At 44.0% G+C, this 18,049-nt stretch overlaps 3 gene segments (V, D, J or C); all 3 read left to right on the top strand.

Annotated features, from left to right (window-relative positions):
* The first annotated feature begins 2,624 nt into the window (after positions 1–2,624).
* Positions 2,625–3,227, top strand: LOC129622021 (T cell receptor alpha variable 18-like). The segment is given in 2 exon segments: positions 2,625–2,670; positions 2,803–3,227. Coding segments are annotated over 2 exon segments (471 nt in total).
* A 5,349-nt stretch (positions 3,228–8,576) lies between these two features.
* Positions 8,577–9,320, top strand: LOC129620467 (T cell receptor alpha variable 18-like). The segment is given in 2 exon segments: positions 8,577–8,622; positions 8,755–9,320. Coding segments are annotated over 2 exon segments (456 nt in total).
* Positions 9,321–16,664: 7,344 nt separating this feature from the next.
* On the top strand, positions 16,665–17,218 carry LOC129622020 (T cell receptor alpha variable 18-like). The segment is given in 2 exon segments: positions 16,665–16,710; positions 16,836–17,218. Coding segments are annotated over 2 exon segments (429 nt in total).
* The last annotated feature ends 831 nt before the right edge of the window (positions 17,219–18,049 follow it).

Raw genomic sequence — 18,049 nt, 5'->3', positions numbered from 1 at the left:
CCAAACAACCTAGAGTCCTGCACACTGGGTGTTGGACACCTGAGCACTGGGGCTTCAACATCTTGATAAACAGGGCATAGCAAGGGAGAGGGAGATGAAATAACAAAACTAAATCTGAACAGTGAAAGGAAAGTATCCAAGCAGGTTTTATTCCCCTGGATATAACTGTGTCAGCTCTCTACTTCCAGTCTGATCCCTCATTCCACATCTCTGGGTCCAGGCTAGTGGGACTACAGACAGGGAAGAAGATTTTTTTTTTTTTTTTTTAACCTGCTCCTCAGTCAACTGAAAGAAGTTTGAGATAGGAATCATGTCTGGTTTTGGTTTCCACGTTGTAGACAACTCTGTAAGTTTCCAGAATGAATGCTGGAGCCTAGGGATTCCTGAACATGCACAACAGTGTAAGAGAACCTCAGTGATCCGCTGAGCCAGAGAGTCCTGCCAGCATGAGAACTTGACTCAAGACCCTAATTTTAGGGGGAACTTTGGTCCAGGGGATAGGACTCTGCGCTCCCAATGCCGGGGGCCTGAGTTTGATCCTTGATCAGGGAACTAGATCTCACAAGCCGAAATTAAGACCGGGCATAGCCAAAAGCAAAGACAAACAGAACAGCCCAGCAAACAGCTGTGCATTAAAAAAAACACGCTAATTTTAGAAAAACAGGTCATTTTGACTGTTGAGAAATTCTATGTCCATTAACTGGTATCATTTGAAGAAGATTGCTCTTGTGTTCAAATGACTTGGTCATTGCCATTTACAAACGTTTATTTCTAATTGGAAGACAATTGGAAAGCTACAGGTAAAAGGATGATACTAGAACCCTTCCCAACGCCGAACACAAAATAAACTCAAAATGGATTAACGACTTAAATTAAGGCCAGAATCCATAAAATTCTTAGAGGAAAACATAGGCAATACACTCTTTGACATACATCGCAGCACAATCCTCTTTGACCCACCTCCTAGAGTATTGGAAATAAAAACAAAAATAAACAAAGCAGACTTAATTCAACTAAGAGTCACAGCATTGTTCCTGGGTTGACAGCACTGCCTGAGAGCCCGTGTCAGGCCACCTCCCAGCTGCCTGCAGCCGCAGCATCGCCATACCTTAGATGGTGTATGTCAGCAAAGAGCAATGTTTTGACTTCTCACCATAATGCAGTCTTACTTTGCATAAGGCAAACCCAACCCTAGAGAAAACAAGCTATGAAATGACCGCTTAAATCTTCTTCTGGGTTCACTTTACTGGCACATATAATTGCACAGGAAACCAGACCAATGGGCTGACAGACACAGAGCAAACAGTTCTTTCCACAGAGATTCCTGAACCCTTAATAAAACAAACAAACAGAAGACAGAGGAACCCCACGCACACGAGCCTCTGGAATGAAGAGTGCCTGGCTAATGTATTAGGCATCTAAATGTGACATCCTAAAAAAAATGCTTAGTTGAGTTAAAACCACTAGGTGACAAGAAGCGAAAGGATAGTGATTGTGTTTCAAGAACCAAGGCCCCTAATTAAGCTCACCTGTCCCTCATGAGGCTAAAGGGGTAAGGTTGCCATCATCCGAGAATGGTCCAAATCCACCCCACTCTCCCCCGCAACCCCTGCCTTGCACCTCTCTCTCTCTCTCTCTTTTTTCAACATTCCTCCTCTCTGGTACAGAGGTCCACAATTTTTAGGTATTTCAGGATCTCTGTTCTCCTATTCTGTCTCAATCCCACAGTGAGACAGCTGCACTATTACTGGTAAACCCCTCGTGCACTGGTGCCTGGAAGCTGCCTCCATGAAGTAAGCTGGGCAATGTCAGTGCTCATCTCATCTGTTTTCCTTATCTCTGTGCTACCTGATGTTCAAGGTCCAAAAATAATTTTCCAATTGGAAGATCAACTCTACCATTATCAGTGAAAAAGAAGTCATGTATTTTACTTTTATTGTGTTTTACAAAGCTGTCATTCCATGATAAATCAGGATAATAATCTTATCACTTAAATACACATTATTTGACATCTGCCTTAGATAAAATTTTCTCCACGGCATGTTGACAGAGTCAACATGAATATAAGTACTTCACAGAAATGACTTTGGTTTAGGAGGAAGCACTTTCCATTCAGGGGGATCCTTCTCTGACCCATGGGAATCTTGGAGACACATGCAAGGAAGAAAGCTATGACTATTCCATCTAGAAATTGTAACTGGGTTTTCTTGCAAAGCTAGAGATACCTGTACCATGCAAAAAATTATGGAAGTAAGAATAGAATATTTCCTTCAGCACGCTTATGTTTAGGACTCTGTTCTTAGGGTCCTGTCCCTAAGGGTCCTTAGGTCCATGCACCTCCTGTATGTACCCCACAAGCTATTATCAGGAGAAATAGATCAGACCGCACTGTGGTGCAATTTTCACGATCACCACCAGAGGGCAGGGCTTCCTTCAGATGCGGTTGCTCATTGTACTCAGGAGCTGGTTTCACTTGCCTGCTTTGTAGCCACAAGACAGAATACTGCTGCAGTACAGAAAGGGGCTCTCATTTCTGAGCGAGGAGCTTCTGTAAAATCCAGATGAATACTAGATTTGTTAGACTGGTGTATTCCTGGGAACAAGGATCGTTTTCTTTTGCGAACATGCATTCTGTCACTCACTCAGTTCTTCTGATCATCTTAATATTAAGTAAGTAACATTGTATTCCAAATGTTAATGATTTATCACTTTCTTATAATTGTGGGTAAGTTTTATTTTTCTTCTCTGACTGAAAACTCTCCTCCTGTACATTTCTACCATAACAAAGTGATTCTCTTCCAGGAAGAACCAATGGTGACTCAGTGAACCAGACAGAGGGCCCAGTGACTGTCTCAGAGGGGGCTCTCATGACCCTGAACTGCATTTACCAGACTGCTAGTTCGGCTCCCTATCTTTACTGGTATGTCCAGCATCTCAACAAAGCTCCTCAACTCCTCCTGAAGGGCTTTACAGCAGACAAGAAGGTAGAGCATGAAGGTTTTCAGGCCACTCTTGTTAAGCGTGACAATTCCTTCCACCTGCAGAAACGGGCAGTGCAAGCATCAGACTCGGCTGTGTACTACTGTGCTCTGAGTTACACAGTGAGAGAGGGCTGCGGGGGAGCTGAGCACAAACCCAGAGTGCAGATGGGGCTCTGGCTGTGGGCAGCCCTGGAAGGGGTGTTGTTTCTCTCTCCAGAGGTACTGTCAAAGCACTTCCAGCTCTGATACTCAGAGCCAAGGACCTTGGAATTCTTGGATTGTCCTACAGAGGAATCTGGGGCAGGACAGTGCAAAGAGGAACCTAAGCACTTTTCTCCAAAAATGCCTGTTTTCAACCCATCGACACCCCCCAGATGGCATAGAATCCCTTAAAGTGACATTAACTCTTCAGTGACAATTCAGATTATATATGCCGAAATATTTCACAATGTGTTAAGGAATATTCCAGGGCACATTGTTGATGGATGACTGTGTGACCTGGAAGCTAGTCTCTGGTTTTTAAAATTCAGGCCAAGATTGTGTATCCTGCTGAGTTTCACCTGCAGACACTCCATCTTCGGGGACTGGAGCTTTATTCTCTCTTTCCTTGACTTTTCCATCCCTTCTGGTTGCTCCAGAAATGCTGCTGCCTAAGTAAGTTCCAGGAGGAGAGTTTCTGAGAAGATATTCCTTCTGTCAAGGGCCCTGTGGATCAGAGCAGCCCACTCTGTAAATATCGCAGGTGTTGTGTGTATTGTTTGTATTCAAACTGGGTACAGGATATTCTCTTTGCTAATAACCTCATCTCAGGGAATGAATGCCAAAGAATGTTCAAATTACCATACAATTGCACTCATTTCACATGTTAGCAAGATTATGCTCAAAATCCTTCAAGCTATGCTTCAGCAGTACGTGAACCAAGAATTTCAGATGTAGAAGCTAGGTTTAGAAAAGGCAGAGGAACCACAGCAGATCCAATATCTGCTGGAAACAGAGAAAAGCAAGGCGATTTAAAAAATAATCTATTTCTGCTTCATTGACTACGCTAAAGCCTTTGACTGTGTGGATCACAACCAACTGTGGAAAATTCTTAAAGAGATGGGGATACCCAAGAAACCTCTATGCAGGACAAGAAGCAACAGTTAGTACTGGGCATGGAACAATGACTGGTTCAAAATTGGGAAAGGAGTACGTCAAGGCTATATATTGTTTCCCTGCTTATTTAACTTATATGTGGAGTACATCATGTGAAATGCAGGGCTGGATGACTCATAAGCTGGAATCGAGATTGCCAGGAGAAATATCAACAACCTCAGGGATGCGGATGATACCACTCTGATGGCAGAAAATGAAAAGAAGCTAAAGAACCTCTTGATGCAGGTGAAAGAGGAGAGTGAAAAAGCTGGATTAAAGCTCAACATTAAAAAATCTAAGATTATGGCATCTGGTCCCATCACTTTATGGCAAATAGATGGGGAAAATGTGGAAACAGTGACAAATTTCATTTTCTTGGGCTTCAAAATCATGCAAATGGTGACCACAGCCATGAAATTAAAAGATGCTTGCTCCTTGGAAGAAAAGCTATGATCAACCTAGACAGCATATTAAAAAGCAGAGACATTACTTTACCCACAAAGGTCCATATAGTCAGACCTATGGTTTTCCCAGGAATCATGTATGGATGTGAGAGCTGGACCATAAAGAAGGCTGAGTGCCAAAGAATTGATGCTTTCTGGCTGTGGTGTTGGAGAAGACTCTTGAGAGTCCCTTACTGCAAGGAGATCAAACCATTCGGTCCTAAAGGAGATCAATCCTGAATATTCATTGGAAGGACTGATGCTGAAGTTGAAGTTCCAATATTTTGGCCACCTGATGTGAAGAACCGAGTCACTGGAGAAGACCCTGATGCTGGGAAAGATCGAGGGCGAGAGGATAAGGAGGTGACAGAGGATGATGGTTTGATGGCATCACTGACTCAATGGACATGAGTTTAGCAAACTCTGGGAGATAGTAAAGGACAGGGAAGGACATACAACTCCTGCAATATTTACAAAGTGAGCTGCTCCGATCCACAGGGCCCTTCAGAAGGAATATCTTGTCAGGAAACTCTCCTCTTGGAACTCACTTAGGCAGAGCATTTCTGGAGCAACCAGAAGGCATGGAAAAGTCAAGGAAAGAGAGAATAAAGCTCCTGGCATGCATCAGTTCATGGGGTCGTAAAGATTCAGACATGACCTAGGGACTGAACAGCAACAAAAACAGGGAAAATTAATTCATCAATCAGTCATATTTCAGACACAGGGAACAAGTGTTTATGTACTCTTACAATAAGTTATCTTGGCAGCAAAGTGAGCTTTTTCACCTGCTCAAGAAACTAGGAGAAAGTATCACCCCTTCCAAAAGCAAGGACATCTCCACACTCCTCTGCTCATGAGCAGGAATGTGGAGCCACTTGGGTCAGTGCTCTGCGTCCCTGATACAATCATGCCCATTGCACAGAGAGTCCCCTCTGCATCTCTGCAGGCTGAATTCCTGTCTGCAGCTTCGAGGAGCAGACTCTCTGGAAGGACAGTGGTGGGCCCAGCAGGTGGGAAGAGATGTCTGTTTTACTGCTGGGCAGTCTGTGAGACGTGGCCAGGATACTGAATCATTGTCATTTCATAATTTTTAGATGTTCATGAGTTGCTCAGTGGTGTCTGACTCTTTGCAACCCTGTGGACTGTAGCCCACCAGGCTCCTTGTCCATGGAATTTTCCAGGCAAGAATACTGGAGTGGGTTGCTATTCCCTTCTCCAGGGGATCTTTCTGACCCAGGGATTGAACCCTCATCTCCTCAATTGGCAGGCAGATTCTTTATCACTTAGCACCTGGGAAGCCCAATTTATTGGTGCAACTGCTTAAATGCAGAATTTAATAGTTATAGTAGTTTTATGGTCTTGGCAGATGTACTCACCATCATCACTTAGGGTGAATCTGGACACCCACCTGAAGGTAAGCACTGCCTTCCTCCCTGACATCCTGGAGTCCTGCACACTAGGTACTGGCCACCTGAGCACTGGGGGCTCAACAGCTTAATAAAGAGGCCACAGAAATGGAGAGGGAGATGAAGGAACAAAAATAAATCTTAACGGTGGGGAAATAAAGTATTCTAGCAGGTTTTTATTCCCCTGGTGATAACTGCATCAGCTCTCTACTTCCAGTCTGATTCCCTCATTTCACATATTGGGGTCCAGGCTAGTGGGAGTACAGACAGGGCATAGGAGAGAGATATACATATATATATATATATATATATTTTTTTTTTTTTTTTTTTTTTTGCTCACCTGCTCCTCAATCAACTGAAAGCAATTTAAGGTAGGAATTGCATCTGATTTGTGTTTCCACATTGTAGACAACCCTGTAAATTTCCAGAATGAATGCTGGAGACGAAGGATTCCTGAAAATGCACAAGAGTTTAAGAGAATCTAGGTGATCTGCTGAGCCAGAGAGTCCTGCCAGCATGATAACTTCAACTCAAGATTCTAATTTTAGGGGGAGCATTGGTTCAGTGACTGGGGCTCTGCACTCACATTGCAGGAGGCCTAGGTTCAATCCCCGGTCAGGGAACTAGATCCCACAAGCCTAAACTAAGACCTGGTGCAGACAAAAAACAAACAAATAGAACAGCTCAGCAAACAGATGTGCATTTAAATGATCCCAGTTTTGGTAAGAAATAACAAAGTTCATTTTAACTGGTGAGAAAATCTCAGTAGGTGAAAAGGCACATTTGAAGAAGACTGTTCTTTTCAACTGACTTAGTCACAGCCATTGTTACTGGATTGACAACACTTAGCACCTGTGTAAGGCAACCTCACAGCTGTCTGCAGCCACAAAGTCGCCAAGCCTTAAAATGGCTTATGTCACCAAAGAACAATGTTTTGACTTCTTACCATATTATAGTTAGACTTTGCATAAAGTAAACCCAAATCCTAGAGAAAAGAACTGGAGAAGGAAATGGCAACCCACTACAGTGTTCTTGCCTGGAGAATCCCATGGACGGAGAAGCCTGGTAGGCTGCAGTCCATGGGGTCGCACAGAGTCGGACACGACTGAAGCGATTTAGTAGCAGCAGCAGCAGAGAAAAGAACAAGCTATGAGATGACCCAAGTAAATCTTCTGCTGGGTTCGCTTCGCTAGCGCAAATAATTGCACAAGAAACTATGCAAACAGGCTGACAGACATGAGCCAACAGTTCTTTCCACTGAGATCCCTGAATCCCTAAGAAAACAAACAAACAGAAGACAGATCGATGCCACACATGCCTCAGGAATGAAGAGTGCCCAGCTAACATACTAACCATCTAAACCTGACATTCTAAAAAAGATACTTAGTTGAATTAAAGCAAGAATGTGACAAGAGGTAAAAAGACATTTCAAGAACCAGGTTACCTAAGTAAGGTCTCATGAGGCTAGAGGTGTAAGGTGGCTTGTTATCCAAGTAGGGTCCAGGCCCCAAAGGAGACCCCTTCAGGGAGGTTTACCAAACTCATGGAGTCTTCTCTCTTTAGTTACAGATCGGTACTCAGTCCAAGATTCACAGTGACGCCTCCCCCCACCTCTTTGCCCTCATCTCTCTCCCTCTCTCTTTTGCCCACATCCCTCCTCTCTGGTACACTGGTCCACAAATTTCTAGGTTCCTCAGGATCCCCAAAATATTATTCCATCTCACAGTGAGACAGTTGGGCCATTTTTGTTAAATCCCTCATGCACTGGTGTCTAGAAGCTGCCTCCGTGAAGAGAGTTGGGCCATGTCCTGGCTCATCTCACCTGTTTTCCTTATCTCTGTTCTACCTGATGTTCAAGGTCCAAAAATAGTTTTCCAATTGGAAGATCAACTCTACCATTATCCGTGAAAAAGAAGTCACATGTTTTACTTTTATTGTATTTTACAAATATGTCATTCCATAATAAATCAGGATAATAACCTTATGATGTAACTACAAATTGTTTTTTCACCTGCCTTAGATAAAATTTTCTCCACAGCATGTTGACAGAGTCAACATGAATATAACTACTTCACGGAAATAACGAAATAACTTGAGGAGAGGAGGAAACACTTTCCATACAGAGGGATCCTTCTCTGTCCCATGGGAATCTTGGAGGCATATGCAAGGAAGAAACCTCTGACTATTCCATCTAGAAATTGTAACTGGGTTTTCTTGCAAAGCTAGAGATACCTGTACCATGCAAAAAATTATGGAAGTAATAATAGAACATTTCCCTAAGTACGCTTATGTTTAGGACTCTCTTCTTAGGGTCCTGTCCCCTTCTCCTGCATGTACCCCACAAGCTATTATCAGGAGAAATAGGTCAGACCGCACTGTGGTGCAATTTTCACGATCACCACCAGAGGGCGGGGCTTCCTTTAGATGCGGTTCCTCATTGTATTCAGGAGCTGGTTTCACTTGCCTGCTTTGTAGCCACAAGACAGAATACTGCTGCAGTACAGAAAGGGGCTCTCAGTTTCTGAGCGAGGAGCTTCTGTAACATCCAGATGGAGACTAAATTTGTTATACTGGTGTGTTCCAGGGAACAAGGATCATTTTCTTTTGTGAACATGCATTCTGTCACTCACTCAGTTCTTCTGATCATCTTAATATTAAGTAAGTAAGATTTTATTCCAAATGTTAATGATTTATCACTTTCTTATAACTATAGATAAGTTGTGTTTTTATTCTCTGACTGAAAACTCCTCTCCTGTACATTTCTACCATAACAAAGTGATTCTCTTCTAGGAAGGACCAATGGTGACTCAGTGAACCAGACAGAGGGCCCAGTGACTGTCTCAGAGGGGGCTCTCCTGACCCTGAACTGCACTTACCAGGCCACATATTCAACTTCCTATCTTTTCTGGTATATCCAGCATCTCAACAAAGCTCCTCAACTCCTCCTGAAGGGCTCAACAGCAGACAAGAAGGTAGAGCATGAAGGTTTTCAGGCCACTCTTGTTAAGCGTGACAGCTCCTTCCACCTGCAGAAACGGTCAGTGCAAGCATCAGACTCGGCTGTGTACTATTGTGCTCTGAGTGACACAGTGAGAGAGGGCTGCAGGGGAGCTGAGCACAAACCCAGAGTGCAGATGGGGCTCTGGATGTGGGCAGCCCTGCAAGGGGTTGTTGTTTCTCACTCCAGTGTGCTATGCTAGAGGTCTTGTCAAAGCACTTCCAGGTCTGCTTCTCAGAGCCAAGGACCTAGGAATTCTTCAGTTGCCCTACAGAGAGGAATCTGGAGTGGGACAGTGCAAAAAGGAACCTAAGAACTTTTCTCCAGAAATGCCTGTTTTCAGCCCATCGACATCCCCCTAGATAGAATCCCTTAAAGTGACATTAACTCTTCAATGACAATTCAGATTATATATGCTGAAGTATTTTACAATGTGTTAAGGAAAATTCCAGGGCACATTGTTGATGGATGACTGTGTGACCTGGAAGCTAGTCTCTGGTTTTTAAAATTCAGGCCAAGATTGTGTATCCTGCTGAGTTTCACCAGCAGACACTCCATCTTCAGTGACTGGAGCTTTATTCTCTCTTTCCTTGACTTTTCCATCCCTTCTGGTTGCTCCAGAAATGCTGCTGCCTAAGTAAGTTCCAGGAGGAGAGTTTCTGAGAAGATATGCCTTCTGTCAAGGGCCCTGTGGATCAGAGCAGCCCACTCTGTAAATATCGCAGGTGTTGTGTGTATTGTTTGTATTCAAACTGGGCACAGGATATTCTCTTTTCTAATAACCTCATCTCATGGAAATGAATGCCAAAGAATGTTCAAATTACCATACAATTGCACTCATTTCACATGTTAGCAAGATTATGCTCAAAATCCTTCAAGCTATGCTTCAGTAGTACGTGAACCGAGAACTTCAGATGTACAAGTTGGGTTTAGAAAAGGCAGAGGAACCAGAGATCAAATTACCAACACCAGATGGATCACAGAAAAAAGCAAGGGAATTTAAAAAATCTACTTCTGCTTCATTGACTATTCTAAAGGCTTTAATTGTGTGGATCACAACAAACTGTGGAAAATTCTTAAAGAAAAGGGAATACCCAAGAAACCTGTATGCAGGACAAGAAGCAAGAGTTAGTACTGCACATGGAACAATGGACTGCTTCAAATTTGGAAAAAGAGTACTTCAAGGCTATATATTGTCACCCTGCTTATTTAACTTATATGCAGAGTACACCATGCGAAATGCTGGGCTGGATGATTCACAATCTGGAATCAAGTTTCCCAGGAGAAATATTAACAATCTCAGATATGCAGATGGTACCACTCTAATGGCAGAAAGCAAAGAGAAACTGAAGAGCCTTTTGATGAGGGTGAAAGAGGAGAATGAAAAAGCTGGATTAAAACTCAACATTCAGAAAACTGAGATTATGACATCTGGTCCCATCACTTTATGGCAAATAGATGGGGGAAAAGTGGAAACAATGACAGATTTTCTTTTCTTCAGTTCCAAAGTCACTGCAGATGGTGAGTGCAGCCATGAACTTAAAAGACGCTTGATCCTTGGAAGAAAAGACGTGACTAACCAAGACAGTGTATTAAAAAGCAGAGACATTACTTTACCGACAAAGGTCCCTATAGTCAGAGCTATGGTTTACCCAGTAATCATGTATGGATGTGAGAGTTGGACCATAAAGAAGGCTAAGCAGTAATCTTGAATCTGGAATTCTGATGCAGTTACCACCAGTGGAATAAAACCTGCTAGAATACTGAAACTGAAGCTCCAATTCTTTGGCCACCTGATTGCGAAGAACCGATTCACTGGAGAAGAAACTGATAATGGGAAAGATTGAGGGCAAGAGGAGAAGAAGGTGACAGAGGATAAGATGGTAGGATGGCATCACTGACTCAATGGATATGAGTTTGAGCAAACTCTGGGAGATAGTGAAGGTCAGGGAAGCTGGACGTGCTGTAGTTCCTGGGGTCGTAAAGAGTCAGACATGATCTAGGGACTGAACAACAGCAAAAGCAGGGAAAATTAATTCATCAGTCAGTCATGTTTCAGACACATGGAAGAAGTATTTATGTACCCTTACAATAAGCTATCTTGGCAGTGGAGTGGGCTTTTCACCTGCTCAAGAGACTAGGAGAAATTACCACCCACTCACCAAGCAGGAACATCTCCACACTCCTCTACTCATGAGCGGGAATGCGGAGACACTTTGGTCACTCTCTGTGTCTCTGCTACAATCGTGCGCATTGCACAGAGCGCCCCCTCATCTTTTCAGGCTGACGTCCCATCTGCAACTTCCGGGAGCAGGCTTTCTGGAAGGACAGTGGTGGGCACAGCAGGTAGGAAGAGATATCTGTTTTACTGCTGGGCAGTCTGTGGGATGTGGCCAGGATACGGAATCATTGTCATTTTGCCGGGGTCCAGCCCTGGTGGATCCAGGGAATTCGAAGCAGGGACGGCGTTGGCGAGGATCAGGAAACAACTGCTTAATTAAACGTTAATTAAGGATATAAAGAGTAATAGAATAAGGATAGCTCAGTGAGGAAATTCAGTGGAGAAGAGAGGCTGAATAATTCAGCCAGAAGGTGAGAGAAAGAACAACATGGGGAGACCAAGTTTCGGTGAACAAGGCCCACACTTTATTTTCCAAAGTAGTTTTTATACCTTAAGTTATGCATAGAGGATAATGGGGGAAGGGGTAGAGTCATGCAGCAAGCCAGGCTTTCTTCCTGCAAACTTATCATATGCAAAAGCTTAGGTGATTTGCATCATCTTCTGGCCAGGAGGCCTGTTAACATTTTAAGACCCTTTCTTCAGAAAACTTACTTTTCTCTAAAGGTGATTGGTCAGGGGCCACCCTCCAAAAGCATTAGATAAAGTTGCATTCCTACAGAGCAAAGGTGTGGTGGGCTATAACAAGAAAAAGAGTTAACTCAAGTGTCCCAGGTTACAAACATTAAAGCTACTACTTACACCAATTATATTAATCAATACACTGCCAGGGACACAGCAGGTAAGGGATATGGAGACTTAGCAGCAAACATTGGCCCAACAAGTGAAAATCCCTTCACCAATACAATTTCTAATCAATCTTTTAACTGCTCAAAGGAATCTGTATTTAGACAGTTTAGAACATCTCATGCCTCTCACAGTTGGGAGGCTCTGAGCAATCACATGTGGCCAGAAAAACCTATTCAAGCAGGCTAGAGGACTTCCAAAGGAATTTGTAGGTTGAAACACTATCACACCCAGGAACTTTATTAACTGGAGCTGTAAGTTAACTCTTTTTTCAGAGAGAGGTAGTGGGGGACAGCCCCCCATAAAGTCAGAGGTGTAGGTGAAAGCACAAAGCAGAAAGTAGGCAGACTCTGGTTTTGGGGGGTAGATGCTCGAGAATTTCCAGGGGGACTCCTGAGGCTCGATCCCACCTTTTCGTATGCCGAGCCTCCTTCCTCATGACCTTTGTCATGGGTGGAGCTCCTCACGCTGGCTCCCGGCAGTGATAGACTTCCAGTTGAGCTATTCCAGATCCTGAAAGATGATGCTGTGGAAAGTGCTGCACTCAATATGCAATATGCTGGCTCCCTGCATCATTTCATAATTTATAAGCAGGTGTGTATTGTGTCTGGTGCTCAGTTGCTAAGTGGCGTCCAACTCTTTGCAATCCTGTGGAATATAGCCTGCCAGGCTCCTCTGTCCATGAATTTTCCAGGCAGAATACTGGAGTGGGTTGCTATTTTCTCCTCCAGGGGATCTTCCTGACCCAGGGATTGAACCCTCATCTCCTCAATTGGCAGGCAGATTCTGAGCTACTGCTGAGCCACTGGGGAAACCCAATTTATAGACACAACCACTTAATGCAGAGTTTAATAGTTATAGTAGTTTTATGGTCTTGGCAGATGTACTCACCATCATCACTTAGGGTGAATCTGGACACCCGCCTGAAGGTAAGCACTGCCTTCCTCCCTGACATCCTAGAGTCCTGCACACTGGGTGCTGGCCACCTGCGCACTGGGGGCTAAACAGCTTAATAAAGAGGCCACAGAAATGGCGAGGGAGATGAAGGAACAAAAATAAATCTTAATGGTGGGGGGGAAAAGTATTCTAGCAGGTTTTAGGAGAAGGCAATGGCACCCCACTCCAGTACTCTTGCCTGGAAAATCCCGTGGATGGAGGAACCTGGTAGGTTGTAGTCCATGGGGTCACTAGGAGTTGGACACGACTGAGCGACTTCACTTTCACTTTTCACTTTCATGCATTGGAGAAGGAAATGGAAACCCACTCCAGTGTTCTTGCCTGGAGAATCCCAGGGACGGGGGAGCCTGGTGGGCTGCCGTCTATGGGGTCGCACAGAGTCGGACACGACTGAAGTGACTTAGCAGCAGCAGCAGGTTTTATTCCCCTGGTGGTAACTGTATCAGCTCTCTACTTTCAGTCTGATTTCTCACTTCATGTATTGGTGTCCAGACTAGTGGGAGTACAGAGGAGGCATAGGATTTTTTTTTTTTTTTTGCTTACCTGCTTCTCAATCAACTGAAAGCAATTTGAGATAGGAATTGCATCTGATTTTGGTTTCCACATTGCAGACAACCCTGTAAATTTCCAGAATGAATGCTGGAAGCTAGGGATTCCTGAAAATGCACAAGAGTTTAAGAGAACCTAGGTGATCTGCTGAGCCAGAGAGTCCTGCCAACATGATAACTTCAACTCAAGATTCTAATTTTAGGTGGAGGGTTGGTTCAGTGAGTAGGACTCTGCACTCACATTGCAGGAGGCCCAGGTTCGATCCCTGGTCAGGGAACTAGATCCCACAAGCCTAAATTAAGACCTGGTGCAGACAAAAAAAACAAACAAAAAGAACAGCTCAGCAAACGGATGTGCATTTAAATGGTCCCAGTTTTGGCAAGAAATAACAAAATTCATTTTAACTGGTGAGATAATCTCTATAGGTGAAAAAGGCACATTTGAAGAAGACTATTCTTGAGTTCAACTGACTTAGTCACAGCCATTGTTACTGGATCGACAACGCTGCCCTGAGCGCCCATGTAAGGCAACCTCACAGCTGTCTTCAGCCACACGTTCCCATGCTTTAAAATGGCTTATGCCAGCAAAGAACAATGGCAGCAATTCTCACCATACTATAGTCAGACTTTGCATAAAATAAACCCTATCCTGGAGAAAATAACAAGCTATGAGATGACCCCATTAAATCTTCTGCTGGGTTCGCTTCACTGGCACAAATAATTGCACAAGAAACTATGCAAACAGGCTGACAGACACTGAGCCAACAGTTCTTTCCACTGAGATCCCTGAATCCCTAAGAAAACAAACAAACAAACAGAAGACAGATCGATGCCACACATGCCTCAGGAATGAAGAGTGCCCGGCTAACATACTAACCATCTAAACTTGACATTCTAAAAAAGCTACTTAGTTGAATTAAAGCAAGAATGTGACAAGAGGTAAAAAGACGTTTCAAGAACCAGGTTACCTAAGTAAGGTCTCATGAGGCTAGAGGTGTAAGGTGGCTTGTCATCCAAGTAGGGTCCAGGGCCCCAGAGGAGGCCCCTTCAGGGAGGTTTACCAAACTCATGGAGTCTTCTCTCTTTAGTTACAGATCAGTACTCAGTCCAAGATTCACAGTGACGCCTCCCCCCACCTCTTTGCCCTCATCTCTCTCCCTCTCTCTCTTTTGCCCATATCCCTCCTCTCTGGTACACTGGTCCACAAATTTCTAGGTTCCTCAGGATCCCCAAAATATTATTCCATCTCACAGTAAGACAGTTGGGCCATTTTTGTTAACTCCCTCATGCACTGGTGTCTAGAAGCTGCCTCCGTGAAGAGAGTTGGGCCATGTCCTGGCTCATCTCACCTGTTTTCCTTATCTCTGTGCCACCTGATGTCCAAGATCCACAACTTGTTTCATATATCTTGCCCAGTTTTCTAGTTGGAAGGTCAACTCTACCTTTATCAGTAAAAAGAAGTAACAGCAATTTATTTTTTAATTTTACAAATATGTCATTTTATGATGGATAGGGGTAATAACCTGCCCATTCAACCACACATTAGATGAGATCTGCCTTAAATTATCTGGTGGCTCAGATGTGTAAAGAGTCCACCTGCAATGTGGGAGATGCAGGAGTCTCTGGCTCAATCCCCGTGTTGGGAAGATCCCCTGAAGGAGGGCATGGCAAGCCACTCTAGTATTCTTGCCTGGAAATCCTATGGACAGAGGAGCCTGGCAGGCTATAGTCTCTAGGGCCACAAAGAGTCAGACACAGCAGCTGAGCAGAGCACACGGCACAGGGGTAGTTACTGCTCATTCAGCTGCACATTATTTGAGACCTGACTGAGATAATGTTTCCAACATTATGCAACATTCCAACATTCCAGCAGCATGTGGGCTGTGTCTTGGGGATGAATAGAGGGAATTCAGGTGAAGGTCTAGGGAGAGGAGGGAGTGCTTTCCATGCAGAGGGCACCTTTCCTGACCCATGGGAATCATGGAGACATATGGAAAGAAGAAATCCTCTGACCATTCCTCCTAAAAATTGTTAACTGGCATTATTTGCAAAGCTAGAGATACCATACCACACAGAAAATAATGGATGTAATAATGGAACGTTTCCCAAAGCATGTTTGTGTTTAGGGCTCTCCTCTTAGAGTCCTGCCCCAGTCTCCTGTGTGTACCCCACAAACTATCATCAGGAGGACTAGGTCAGGAGCAGGTCAGGATGAGGACAGTGAAAAAGCTGGCTTTAAACTAAGCATTCAAAAACTAAGAGCATGGCATCCCGTCCCATCACTTCATGGCAAATAGATGGGGAAACAATGGAAACAGTGACAGACTTTATTTTCTAGGGCTCCAAAATTACTGCAAATGGTGACTGCAGACATGAAATTAAAAGACACTACTTGGAAGAAAAGCTATGACCAACATAGACAGAATATTAAAAAGCAGAGACATTACTTTGCTGATAAAGGTCCGTATAGTCAAACCTATGGTTTTTCCTGTAGTCATGTATAGATGTGATAGTTGGACCTAAAAGAAAGCTGAGCGCTGAAAAATTGATGCTTTTGAACTGTGGTCTTCAAAAGAAAGCCCCTTGGCTCTTGAGAGCCCCTTAGACTGCAAGGAGATCAAACCAGTCAGTCCTAAAAGAAATCAGTTCTGAATATTCACTGGAAGGACTAATGCTGAAGTTGAAGCTCCAATACTTTGGACACCTGATGTGAAGAGCCGACTCATTGGAAAAGACCCTGGTGCTGGGAAAGATTGAAGGCAGGAGGAGAAGAGGCCGACAGAAGATGAGATGGTTGGATGGCATCACCGACTCAATGGACATGGCTTTGAGCAAGCTCCGGGAGCTGGTGTTGGACAGGGAAGCCTGGCCTGCTGCTGTCCATGGGGTTGCAAAGAGTTGGACACGACTGAGCGACTGAACTGAACTGACGTCAGATATGACTGTGGTGTAATCTTTAAGATCACCACCAGAGGGCGGGGCTTCCTTCAGATGCGGTTCCTCATTGTATTCAGGAGCTGGTTTGACTTGCCTACTCTGTAGCCACAAGACAGATGACTGCTTCTGTGCAGAAAGGGGTTCCCAGTTTCTGAGTGAGGAGCTTCTGTAACATCCAGCCAGAGACTAACTTTGTTAGATTTGATGTTTCTAGGGAACAAGAACTGTTGCCAGAATGTTTTCTGCCACTCACTCAGTTCTTGTCATCTGCTTAATACTTGGTAAGTAGCATTTTATCCTAAAATGATTTTTCATTTTCCTATGATAACAGGTAAGTTTTATTTTTCTTCTCTGGCTGAAAACGCCTCCTGTACATTTCTACTATAACAAAGTGATTCTCTTGTAGGAGGGACCAATGGTGACTCAGTGAGCCAGACAGAAGGCCCAGTGATTGTCTCAGAGGGGGCTCTCGTGACCCTGAACTGCACTTACCAGACTGCTAGTTTGGCTCCCTCTCTTTTCTGGTACATCCAGCATCTCAACAAAATTCCTCAATTCCTTCTGAAGGGCTTAACAGCAGACAAGAAGGTAGAGCATGAAGGTTTTCAGGCCACTCTTGTTAGGAGTGATAGCTCCTTCCACCTGCAGAAACGGGCAGTGCAAGCATCAGACTCGGCCGTGTACTACTGTGCTCTGAGTGACACAGTGAGAGAGGGCTGCGGGGGAGCTGAGCACAAACCCAAGGAGAGCAGGAGGCTGAAGTCAGAAAGAGGTATATTCTCTCCTTGATCAGAGTTTAGTTTACATTTAGAGTTTTTCAGGAAAACCAATCAAGCTCAGGTCTTATCCTAGAAACTCAGGAGGTTGGAAATTGTTCTACGGGGATAATAGGGTGGATGTCAGTCTTAAAGAAGACCCAAGCTCCAATCCCCAGAAGCACCCCTGTTCAGCCAGAAAGATTCCTCTCTTCTCTAGACTGACTTTTTAAAAAAAATGTTTTTCTCATAATGTAAGATGGATATTAGATGCCACAGAATTAATAATTCATTTAGAGAAAAGAAATAGATGATTAAAAGCTGCATCACCTGAATCATAATCATGAACCAACACAGAGGTACCAAGCAAATCACATACCAGCCTGCATGTGGCTGAGACGTAACACTATTGAGGGGCTGTTTTCAGTGAAAGCCTTTGAACTGGAGCTGCTGCAGCCATGGGATGAAAAAGCGTTTGTGACTTTTGAGTGGCTATGTTTCATTATTTGTTTATTTTATTTTTGTTTCAGCTGGGTCTCTGTTCCTGAATTTGGGCTCTCTCCAGTTGCAGTGAATGGAGGTCACTCTTCACTGCAGTGTATGGGCTTCTCAGTGAGGTGGCTTCTCGTTGCAGAGCACAGGCTCCAGGTGCACGGGCTTCAGTAGTGGCAGCGCACGGGCTCAGGAGTCGTGGCACGCAGCCTCTAGGGCAACATTTCTGATATAAGGAAATAAGAATGCATGGTCTGGTGAGCTTGTCCTCATTTTGACTATAGGGTGGATGTTTAAAAGCAAGATTATTTTAGCACACATTATTGATTACTGTTAGACCATAAAGCTGGACAAATTTTGCCCACCTGAAAAC

Source organism: Bubalus kerabau, chromosome 10 (genome assembly GCF_029407905.1).
Source record: "Bubalus kerabau isolate K-KA32 ecotype Philippines breed swamp buffalo chromosome 10, PCC_UOA_SB_1v2, whole genome shotgun sequence".
NCBI classification, from domain to species: domain Eukaryota; kingdom Metazoa; phylum Chordata; class Mammalia; order Artiodactyla; family Bovidae; genus Bubalus; species Bubalus kerabau.
This window is presented reverse-complemented; position numbering and strand designations above follow the sequence as displayed.